This window comes from Enhydra lutris, unplaced genomic scaffold (assembly GCF_002288905.1).
Source record: "Enhydra lutris kenyoni isolate GAN:26980312 unplaced genomic scaffold, ASM228890v2 scaffoldscaffold3, whole genome shotgun sequence".
Classification (NCBI taxonomy): Eukaryota; Metazoa; Chordata; class Mammalia; order Carnivora; family Mustelidae; genus Enhydra; species Enhydra lutris.
The window spans coordinates 50165282-50177939 of NW_019154087.1; the positions used below are offsets into that span (position 1 = coordinate 50165282).

The 12658-nt window shown below is 36.9% G+C and overlaps 1 protein-coding gene across 1 annotated transcript in view; it reads left to right on the top strand.

Moving 5' to 3' along the window:
* The window catches only part of LOC111155743 (relaxin/insulin like family peptide receptor 1), a 103800-nt gene that overhangs the window by 68475 nt on the left and 22667 nt on the right, over positions 1–12658 (top strand). The window contains exons 5-9 of the mRNA XM_022516122.1: positions 3090–3161; positions 6713–6784; positions 10906–10977; positions 11064–11135; positions 11727–11801. Coding sequence (XP_022371830.1) covers positions 3090–3161; positions 6713–6784; positions 10906–10977; positions 11064–11135; positions 11727–11801 — 363 coding nt within the window. The remainder of the gene's footprint in view (positions 1–3089; positions 3162–6712; positions 6785–10905; positions 10978–11063; positions 11136–11726; positions 11802–12658) is intronic.

Below are 12658 nucleotides of genomic sequence, written 5' to 3' on the forward strand. Positions count from 1 at the left end.
GGAGGATGGGGGACTTGGTGACAGGAAGTGGGAAAGATTAGGACTCCAATCTTCGATGCCTTTTCCAACTTTGGGTTAACAGATCAGTCAATAGAAATTCTCAACAGGCATTCGGAGATGTAGAAATAAAGCTCAGGAGTCTATGTCTGTAACACTTTATTTTTTGTTAAAAAAATAGCAATTTCTTGTGCTTTGGTTTGAGCAGTTTGATTCAGGCTGTCCATTTCTACTTTACTCTGCAGTAAACGTTAACTCCAACTCAGCATCACAATCCCCCCAGTCTTCGTTCAATTCCACAGAGAAAGGAACTGTAGGCTTTACAGCAAATACATTAAAAGAGTAAATATCAAATTTTATTACAGAGCCCATTCCATATTTTGAATTGGAACTCTCATAGGGAAATGTTGGAAATAGACTAAATCATATATAAGTATCAAAGAAACCAATAATCCCAGTAATATTTATTGAAGTGGGAATTTTTAAGACCTTTCACATAAATGCAACTGAACAAAAGAGACGGATAAATATGATGATTTATGTCTTGTTTGGGCTTCCTAAACATTAGTTTTAACTGTGTGAGTGTTGACTGAAAGATCCTCGAATTTAATCACTAAACTACACAATCTAATTGTAAGAACTTTATCAAAACTATAGCTAACTTTGGCAATAATAATTAAACTAGGTAGTTTCTCTCTTTTGCACACACACACCACTTTGTAAAGAGTCGGACTTGGAATATTACATTTTAAAACACAAAAATTTGTCATATTAAGAAGTTTTTTTGGCTTGTCCTGTTCAGTAAGAATAACACTTCCATTTCAACAGGGTATTATGAAAATACGGAGAATGCTATTTGTTAAAATATTTGACATCATTTAGAAAGAAGTCACCTATAAATCCTAGGCACGATCAATAAAAAACCAACTTTCTAAGAAACATAACTTAGGAATCCTTAAATGAGCCTTCCTTCCCTCCAGTGTAACCTTTCCACTCATGTGCAATTCGCCTCTTCTTCCTGGATTCTCTCATAGAATCCCACTCGTGTCTCTTTGAAGCACATCATTCTTCCTTGTTCTATAGTGATTGGAGTCTTAATCTTCTTTACCAGAAAAAGGGAAGTGCCAGAAGCTCAATGGAGTTTTTCTATATATCCTCCAAAGTTCCTAACAGATACCATAAACCCTGAACACTGTTTTTGAAATGAAGTCACATGAAAATAAATAAAAAATAAAACAAGATGATAGCCTTTTTAGCCCTAGGCTATAAAACTAAAGTTATCATCCAAAGAAACCCTCTGTTTATAGACAAAATAGATTCTTTGTCACCCAAATAGAGTATAAGCTTCTTAAGAGCAGTGATATTATCCTTCTTTCCCAAAGTACAAATGGAAGGCATTCAACATACATTGAGAAAATGAATGAATGCCTGAATGAATGAACATATTTTTGAAAACACACTAAGCTTTTATCAATATTTTTAAATCAAACTCAAATATTCAACCGTTTGTTTTTATACAACAGAAACATGTACTACACAATGTAAAGCAGAATTGAAGATCCAAGCCAAGTGAGAAGGATTAGGAGGACAGGAATTCTCAATTAGCTAACATAAGAAATGAAAGAACGTTTAGAGAAAGCCCGGCAGCTACGAAAGATTTCAAGAGAAAGTTCGTAGTTAATCAGCCTTTGGCATTCATTCATTAAAAAACCACTAATGACTGTTATGTACAGTCCAGAACTTAAGTTTTCCTTTTTCTTTTCATTACTACCCTCCAAGCTCTTTTAGATATTTTTTTTCTATTTGTCCCCTCCTGTGAAATTTTAATATTATACATATACTCTTCTATATCTGTTTATGTATACCTGTTCTTCATCCATTTAAAAAGGTAAAATAAGATTTTTTTCTCCCTCCTTAAGAACCAGTTTTCACACCTCAGAGCAATAACATCCCCATCGATAATACATGGTCTCCTAGACTCTAGAATAACATTTCTCAAATTAGATTCCAAAGATGTGTTCTGAGGGAGTCTGAGAAACTATTTTGCTTTAAGAAGTCTTCACTATCAAATTTAAGCAACTCTGGTCCAAACCAATATAACAACTAACACTGGTAGTGCCTACTGTATGATGCTGTTGTAACCGAGTCCTTTTTGCCCGTCAGGCATCTCCAAGTGTTTATCCCACAGTGGTCAACCTAGAGACAATGTAATCTATTGCTCACTTAACAAGAAACATCTGCTCCATCGTATTATATAAAGACAGTAACAATTGCATCATATTATTACAGGTCATCCAGTAGAAATCGATGCTTTCACAGTTAAAGAGATTGACAAGGAAATATTGTGTATGGTTCTTGCAAGGGACTCCAGCAGCAACAGTTTGGGTGTTTGTCCATTTGGCTTGGTTTTTTGCTTCTTTAAGTTTGTTCCTACTGCCTTACACTGCTTTTCTTTAAGACATTAAAGGTTTAGGTCATTTCCAGTACAACCACAATTATGTGCACCTAGTTTGTGCCAAACTGCATATTAAATTGTGATTCAAGGGGAAATCTTTCTATACAATTTCCTAGAAATTGAAATGAAATCACTTATTGAATAAAGAAGGTTCAGTTGTACTTACCAAATGACAGTTGCCTTCAAATTAATTTTAAAAGGAAGTAAAAGTAGTGGAATGTGAGCAATGAAATATTGAAGAATATAAAATTACTTAAGCTCTTATATGTTCTTTACACAGAGAACAGTATTTTTATTGTCACTTCAAAATCAAGATGGTTTCTGGTGTCTGTTAAATAAAAAGAAAAAAGGAAAATGAACTGATAATTATTTTCCCAGTTACATTATTTTGTGTTTTGTTAGAATTACAATGTTGTAGCCTAAATTTAAGACAAATATCTTTAATAATACAAAACTAAGTTAGACTTAGTTCAAATAGTACTATGGATGTGAGAGTAACACCATGAAATAAAATGTTTCCTGAAAGGTGGTACTACACTAAATCAAGCTTGTAATTATTTACAGTGTTCTGTAAACTGCTGTAGTTTAAAAGTAAAGAAAGAAACACTTTAAGAACCAAAATTTACATTTATTTCAGGTCACTTCAGTGGAACTTAATACGAAAGCTTCCTCCTGATGGCTTCAAGAAGTACCATAATCTTCAAAAACTGTAAGAAAAAATTTAATTCCCCGTGTTAAAATTAACACATCATTTTGGCCTGTCTTTTCCCACCTCTGCATAGAACAACACTATATCACCGCTTAAGTCCAATCCGTCCTCGGAAAATTATTTAGCTGGTAGCTAGAGACTACCAGGTAACTTTTTTTTGAGGAGTTCTAGAAGTCGTTCTAGAAAAATCACACTTGCTCCCAAAGAAACTGGAGCATGCAAGATATGAGTTCTCCTGGCACACACTAGCCTGTGAAGAATTTTCTTCCATATGTTTGCAAATTTGTTCTCCACCTAAGAGAGCAAGTCATGGTGGTTGGAAACCCCAGAGCATGTTGTTTGGGGGACTTAATTCCATTTTCATATCTGCCATGCAGTTTTTTATTTTCGATTCATGTAGTATCTGACATGCTAGATTCACATCAGTTCAGCACTTTCATGTATACTCCAAAAATCCATAATGGTGCAGTTTGTGCTTACCTGTGATTCAGTCCAACTCTGTGACTAAATCTTATCATACTTGAACTGTTGGGTTTAAATATCCTCAGCCTGAATCATGGTCTTTAGAAAACATCTGAGAATTCCTAGATTCATTTTCATACCTATGTCAGTTTTAGTTCTGGTCTTACACTGAAGAAACCTCACACATAGTTGTATATGTATCTGTACGTTCTTCTTTTTATATGTATCTTATGTATCTTCTACGTATGTGTCTGTACAGAAATAGAACAAAATCAGAATAAAAATTTATCTATTCCATTCGATGAAATGTACTCAAAACCCAGATAATCTGCAAAAAAGTATGTTTCATATTTAAAAATAAAAATGTCACTAAAAATGACATTCAAAATTACTGGATGTTTAACAATCAAGAGAAGAGCTTTTCAAAATTAGGCCTTACGTAAGTATTTCAAGAGAATGCTTCTGTATTCTATTTTCTGATTTTTGGAGGCTGAAGAATTTTTCTGATCTGTAGCACCACCTTATGTCCACATGTTTAAAAGGAGTTAATTCTCCAATTTTAAACATCAAAATTCAGGTTTATATAACACAGTAGTTTATCATTTTTACATAATAAACATTGAACTAATTTTTTAAGATTTTATTTTTAAGTAATCTCTACACAACGTGGGGCTCACACCCACAACCCCAAGATCAAGAGTCATGTGCTCTACTGACTAAGCCAGCCAGGCGTCCCAAATTACTTCTTGAACAGCCAATTTGTTCTAACGAATAGATCAAAATAGCTTAATTACAAAAAAAAATTCTACTTGATTATTAGAGATATAGCTTTGCTCAAACTTCATGCAATACAGTCTATTAATCATTAATCATGAAAATACTTAGAAACAAATATATACATGCGTAAGCTTCTCTGCATATTAGCATTCCCTATTTTGTAATTGAAATCACAATATGTTCTGTGAAATTGTTAAGTGCATAGTAAATTTAATAACATTTTTATAATCAAATTTAGGTTTTCTTACATGTTGGAGAAATAGGGAATCCCCATTAGTCAAATTTCTAATTAACTAAGAATTTGTTCATACTGAGAGTGCCTGGTTAAGTGTCTCTTTTTTTTTTTTTTTTAAGATTTTATTTATTTATTTGAGAGAGAGGGCATGAGAGGGGGAAGGGTCAGAGGGAGAAGCAGACTCCCCGCTGAGCAAGAAGCTTGATGCAGGGTTTGATTCTGGGGCTCCAGATCATGACCTGAGTTGAAGGCAGAGCAGACACTTAACTGACTGTCTGACTCTTGATTTTGGTTTGTCACGATCTCAAGGTTGTAAGCTCAAGCCCAAGGTGGGCTCTGCGCTCATCCAGGAGTCTGCTGGAGATTCTCTCTCCTTCCCTCTGCCCCGTACCCTGTGCTCTCTGTCTGTCTTTCTCTCTAAAATAAACACATAAATCTCTTAAAAAATGTGTTCAGGGATGCCTGGGTGGCTCAGTTGGTTGGACGACTGCCTTCGGCTCAGGTCATGATCATGGAGTCCTCGGATCGAGTCCCGCATCGGGCTCCCAGCTCCATGGGGAGTCTGCTTCTCTCTCTGACCTTCTCTTCGCTAGTGCTCTCTCTCACTGTCTCTCTCTCTCTCTCTCAAATAAATAAATAAAATCTTTAAAAAAAAATGTGTTCATATTGGTTTCTACCTTATTCCTCCTTGTATTTATAAAAATATATATATAAACTTCAAAACTCCCTAAAGGACAATGGTGACCTGTATTCAGTACAAGAAGTCAGGCTTGAAGCCCTTATTTGTCATTTCCTACAACCTGGGGCCAGTACATGCAGAGGGACAAAGCTTTGCAAGGGTGCATTTGATGCAATTGCTTGCGTTCTGGTATCTGTTTCCTTTGACCTCCAGTTAACCCGAGGCCAATCATCCTGGATGACTTGTTAACTATTTAAGATTGCATTCTTGTCTTGACGTGCCAGTCTAATTTATATTCTTCTGGTCCTGAGTCTTTTTACTTCTTTTTTTTCTTTTGCCATAAATACTCCTTCTAAGCTTCATCAAACACTTTTGGAGCAAGGCTTGGGGTGTCAAATTAATAAAATTAAAGCTAACTTGTTGGGTAGATTTGTGATTAACATGGAATATAATCCAGGACCTTAAAGATGTCACATACTTGTACTTTTGCCAGCGTTATGCTAAACGCCGATCTTTCTATTATAGCAGGAAATGTTAAAAAGTCTGATTTCTGGGCCTGTTGGATTACTGAGTGCCTTACTATGCCTTAAAGTTTTACTTAAGGAAGATTCAAATATTAAATTTTTAACTATTACATATTCATCTTTATAACTAGAATTTCGAAGTAAAATTTGCCTAATCATAAATGAAGTTAACAGCAAAAGAAAATGACATGATATCTAGTTTCACTCAATTATCGTTAGGTCTACCTTTTTTTAATTAAAAAAAGAGGCTTAGGGGTAACTGGGTGGCTCAGTCAGTTAAGTGGCTGCCTTCACTTAGGTTGTGATACCTGGGTCCTGGGATCTAGTCTGTGTGGGGCTCCCTGCTCAGTGGGGAGTCTGCTTCTCCCTCTGCCTGCCGCTCCCTCTGCTTGTGCTCTCTCTCTGTCAAATAAATAAATAAGATCTTTTAAAAAATAAATTCATGGGGCACCTGGGTGGCTCAGAGGGTTAAGCCTCTGCCTTCAGCTCAGGTCATGATCTCAGGGTCTTGGGATCGAGCCCCGCATCGGGCTCTCTGATCAGCAGGGAGCCTGCTTCCTCCTCTCTCTCTCTGCCTGCCTCTCTGCCTACCTGTGATCTCTGTCAAATAAATAAATAAAATCTTTTTTAAAAAAATAAAAATAAAAAAATAAATTCATAAAAAATAAAAAATAATTAAAATAAATAAAAAATGTTTATTATGGTAAAACAAGTAGTATGTAAAATGCACCATCTTAACCAATTACAAGGGTGTATTCAGTGATCCATTAAGTGCATTCCCATTGTGCTAGGAGAACCACCACCCACCCAAAGAGCTCTTTAGGACTTGCAAAACTGAAACTGTGTCATTTTTTTTTTATAATTATCTTCACAGGTGTCTGCAAAACAACAAGATTAGATCCATACCCATCTATGCATTCCGAGGACTCTACAGTCTTACTAAACTGTAAGTACTTGCACAATCAGTTCACCAGTCCTGCAGTTTGTCCATTGCGCAGCAGCTCTCCTGCCCACAGCAAGGGAAGGGTGGGCGCAGCCCTGTCCCTGAGGGGTTCCAGCTCAGACAGGACCATGCTTGAGTCCTGACTCCAGTAGTCCTTATTTCTTCTCATCTTCATCAATACTTCTTATTGTCTGGGAGTTTGTTGCTTGGGGATTTTTTTTTTTTTAACAGCCATCTTAATGGGAATGAAATGGTATTTCATTATAGTTAAAAGCAAAGCTTTTTAAAGACCTGACGGAAGTAAAAAAAAAAAAAAAAAAAGCAAAGCTTTTTAAAATTGGCTTTCTCAAAGTTCATTTCATTGAGTTTTAACTAAGCAGCTGAACCTAACCTCCTGTAAGAATTAATAGCATGGAAATATAACCAAAAATCTCTTAAATCAACAACTTCCTGTATTTTTTTCTTTTTTTTTCTTTTAATTATTTTTTTATTAACATATAATAATTTGTTTCAGGGTACAGGTCTGTGATTCATGTCTTAAACAATTCACAGCCCTCACCATAGCACATAACCTCCCCAGTGTTCATCAGCCAGCCACCCCATCCCTCCTACCTCCCCTCCCTTCCAGCAACCCTCAGTTTGTTTCCTGAGATTAAGATGCTCTTATGGTTTATCTCCCTCTTGGGTTTCAAATGAAACAACTTCCTATATTTCTATTTCTGCCCCCCTTGCCTTCTGTCTTATACCACCTTTTTAAAATCCTAATCCAAGAAACTCATTCCAGCCAGATTCCTAGTTTGTGGCATGAGGGTTTGGGATTGAGGAAAGGCTGTCTAATGATTTTACTAGCAAAATGAAAGAAGGGCCTTGGAGACTCAAAGTCTTAAAAGTAACCACTTTTGACAAATCCTCTTTCCCTTCTATCCCATCCCTGTTCTTTACTGTCTTGGCAAATCACCCAAAGTCAATACTGGATTAATTCCCAGTAGACTCCTGACTATCTTTCTCTCTAATCCTCCATGAATCTGTTTAAAATTTAGTAAACCACATCTGCTTGGTTTAATGTTCAGTGGATGTGAACAATAGTCCAGGCTTGGTTTAGAGTTCCACGGATGTGAAGAATAGTACCACAAATTTTAAAGGGTTCGCCATCTCCTTCCATAGTTATTCATAGCACTGGAATATTGTTTGGATATTAAAGATGTCACACACTTCTAGATTATCAGCGATAATCATTAGATTCCTGCTTTTCATTCATCCATAAATATTCATTGGCCATTGCAGTGTGTAAATTTTTCAGCCAGACACCATGGGGAGGTGGCATAGGAAGATAAGTCGGACAGGCTTAGGAATTCCAGCAGCTTACACCCTAAAGTTTCAGGCAAAGGGCTATGCTACCACTAGAGAGAGGCATGCCTCTTGCACTCTGGAAGCTTATAATCTAGGGTGGGGAAACAAAACCAGTTTTGTGATAAATCAGTTATATGCAAAATAATTAGAAAATGATAAAAGAGGTTACTTAATTAAATCCTAAACCTGTGTTGTTCAGACCAAAACTGCTATTAAGATTCACTGAAAGGGGTGTCTGGGCAGCTCAGTCAGTTAAGCATCTGATTCTTCGCTTTGGCAAAGGTCATGATCTCAGGTCATGGGATTGATCCTGGCATCATCGGGCTCTGCACTCAGAGCAGAGTCTGCTCAAGATTCTCTCCCTTTCCCTATGCCCCTCCTCCTGATTGTGCATGCACTTGCTCTCTCTCTCTCTCTAAAATAAATAAATTAAATAAATCTTTAAAAAAAAGATTCACTGAAATGAGTGACCATTTGGGATCTAGAGTAGTGAGGGATGACTCGGGAAAACAGACAGGACTGGGCTAAACAGATGAGTATAAGATGTGGGAGGGAGTCAAATGCCTTGTATCTAGGGGATTGCTATTGGCTTTTAAAGGAGACCCCTGAGGCACATGCACCCCAATGTTTATATCATCACTATTCACAATAGTCAAAATATGGAAAGAGCCCAAATGTCTATCAAAGGATGCGTGGATAAAGAAAGTGTTAATACACACACACACACACACACACACACACACATAATGGATTATTACTGAACCATCAGAAAGAATGAGATCTTGCCATTTGCAATGACATGCATGAAACTAGAGAGTATTATGCTGAGGGAAATAAGTCAGTCAGAGAAAGAAAAGTGCCATATGATTTCACTCATACGTGGAATTTACAAAACAAAACAGATGAACAGAGGAAAAGGGAGGGGAAAATAAAATAAGATAAAATCAGAGAGGGAGGCAAATCACAAGACACTCTTAACCATAGGGAACTGAGGGTGGCTGGAGGGGAGGGGGTGAGTGGGTGATGGGTGTTAAGGAGGGCAATGGTTGGGATGAACACTGGGTGTTATATGCAAGTGATGAATCATTAAATTCTACCCCCTGAAACTAATATTACACTGTATGTTGACTAACTTGAATTAAAATAAGATCTTGAAAGGAAAAAAAAAGTAAATAAATAATGAATAAATATAAATAGATAGATAGATAGATAGATAGCCCTGAGGTGGTCATGAGGAAGTGTTGTAGCTATTCTTTACCCTTCCTGTGACTAAATGGGGCTCCAGGTTTACAAGGGAGGGAAAGAAGTGGCTCTAATACAGGACGTCATCTCTTGTTATCCCTAAGCAAAAGTCAAACCTGGTAGGGACAGGGGAGACTACCGGCAGGAGAAATTTTATAACATGTCAACTCTAAAAATTGTCAGGAAAGAGAGAAATCAGTGTGGTCCATGTATCCGCTGGAAGTAAAATTTCAACTAAAACTTGCATATGAATCATAGGCAGAGAGGAAAAAGAAGAGAAGTCAGAATGGTAGGCATGAACAGAGGTGCTGTTGTCAGAAACAATATGCGCTGAGTGCTTATGACATGCGTTGCCTCAAACGTTACCTCAAACATTACCACAACCTAATAAAGTAGACACTAAAATTACTTCCATGTTAGAGTTGGGAAAACTGAGGCTTTCAGAAGTTAACTGCTTCATTAAGGTCACACTATTAATAAGTAGCAAAGCCAGGACTTGAACTGACAGCAGAGAGAGCAGCACATTGCTTGCTAAAGAGACTGAGGTAGAAATAAACATGGCGAGAGGGCGGGAGCAACGTAACAGAACAGAGTTGGTTCACTCTGCAGTAGGGTTAGAAGTAAAGTTGGGTAGGTAAAGTGGGGTCAAACTCTTTGGTAAGGCATGCAATGTCCTTTTTTTCTAGAACAGACCCCCGCCTGCCTCCCAGATTCACTCCCTGTCTCTCTTCCCAGCCCCTTCATGGTGAGGCTGCACTGAGATACCTGGTGATCCCTTCCCTTGTTACTCTCTCCTTCAGACTTCTTGCTTTTGCATAAGCGATCTCCTCCGCCTATATGAACTCCTACCCATTCTTTGCTTTGCAAATGACATCTTCATCCAAATCTCTGTCCATCCAGTTGTGCCCTTTTAGTAAAGGCTTCTGTGTCCTGACTCCTCTGTGCCCTGCAGTCCCCACCCCCAACAAAGCTAAGTGCTGTCCACGCAATGTCAGAACAACCATACCTTGTGCACATCTCTCTTTTCCCACATTGCTATAATAACCTGTTTGTATTCTGCCTTCCCTCTAGACTCAAAGCCCCTCAAAGAAAGGGATGATACACCTAGCACAGTGCCACAGAGTAGGTGTGCAAAACAATTTGATTAGTAAAGGCATAGGTGAATGAATAGAGTGTGATTGATTGATTGATTGATTGATTATAGGGGAACTAAAAGCTACACATGAAAAGGTAAGTGACCAAGTCCTTTTAGAGACCCCAAAGAAGGAAAAAGTTGTGATAAGAATAGCATATAAGAAAATCTAAGATGGATGACTATTGTTTTTCCTTTCCTTATTATAAGATATCAAGAAAGTAACACATTTGGGGCACCTGGATGGCTCAGTCAGTAGATCATGCAACTCTTGATCTCAGAATTTTAAGTTCGAGTCCCACATTGGGTGTAGACGTTACTGAAAAATAAAATCTTAAAAAAAAAAAATTCAAGGAAAAAGAAGGTAACACATTTCTTGTGGTCATTTCTCTTTTCTCAGGTATCTCAGCCATAACAGAATAACTTTCTTGAAGCCGGGTGTTTTTGAAGATCTCCACAGACTAGAATGGCTGTATGTTTAATTTACACGGCATTTTATAGAATTGGTTTTTATATTCTAAATATATAAATGAATCAATTTTTTCTTCTGGCTGGCAGGATAATTGAAGATAATCACCTCAGTCGAATTTCCCCACTAACATTTTATGGACTAAATTCTCTTATTCTCTTGTAAGTACTAAAAATTAAAGCAAATATTTCAATTGAAGGAAAAGACATGAATAAAAATTCTGCTTTAAGTTTAACAGTATTAAATATGGAATTGTTAAAGCCCCAAAAAGGCCTTTACAACTACAAACCATCTCTTAATCGTATTCTAATGGCTATTTTATAGTTTTAATAATCTTATAAGGTCTTCTGTCTTCTAGGATATCAGCCCATCAAAAATAAATATAGCCTAATTTCCATATTTTATTGAAATATTCTCAAGTACACCATTACTGCCCATATTAATCTTGATAAAGAAAAATAACATTAATTGAAAATCAATTTCTTCTCACTACCCACTTTTGATGGGAACAGGCTTTCCTTCAGTTACTAACTTTGCTGCTTCTTCCATATGACAACTATCATTTGTCGAATTTTATTACTAACAAGCAATCACTTAAATATAACAAGACTGACAGAGGGAAAAAAAGAGAGAAGACAACTAACGTAATAGATTTTTGTGGTTTTATAAAGAATAATGATAATACCATGTTTGACTTAAGATGAGAGAAGAACCAGAAAAATGTGACTTCTTTTCTTCCTTTTCTTTTTCAGAGCATTGATGAATAATGTCCTCACCCATTTGCCAGACAAACCTCTTTGTCAGCACATGCCAAGACTGCATTGGCTGTAAGTTGATGAACCTTTCTTTACATAAGTTATCTAACTTCCCTGGTTTTGCCTAGTACACTTTGGATATTAGGTTTTTAAAAAATGATATGTTGTTAATGTCATATCACATTTCCTCAAATAACTTTAGTATGATTTTGTTATTAAACGTGCCCATTATCCAAATTAACTCTTCTAGACTCTTGCCAAGATGAAACACCTCACACGCACACACACAAAAATTGGAGGCAGGAAGAAGAAAGACAGAAGGGATGTCACAGTAGCTGTAGAACATCTCTTCCTTCCTTCTGTCATCTATTTTCACCTATTGATTTGGTACAGAAAGACTAAGTCACTTTAGTCTCATTTCTAAATTCTGCCTAATGAGAATATGATACTTAGAATTTATTTTTGAAGTCTAATCACAATAGAATATGTCTCATGGAAATGTTTACACAGTAACTTTGCTTATGGTAATAAGTATCATTCTACCTGTTCAGAACTCAATTACCCAGTAAATTTGCCTACTTAACATGCAGGTAAAAAATGAAGAAACAAGTAACCAAAATAACTATTTAAAAGTTCAGTAAACCACATGTACAGTATTATATGAAAACTTTCTCTTTCATTTTGTAGGAAATTCTCAGAAGCTTTTTTTGTTGCTTGATTTCTAAACTCACAGCAGAGTAGAAGAGCCAGATTAAAAGTTGAGGGGAAAAGGACACCTGGGTGGCTTAGTTAAGCATCTGCCTTTGGCTCAGGTCCTGATCCCAGAGTCCTGGGGTAGAGTCCCACATTGGGCTCCTTCCTCAGCGGGGATTCTGCTTCTCCCTCTGCCTATTGCTCCCCCTACTCTCTCCCTCTACCCTCGGCTCAAG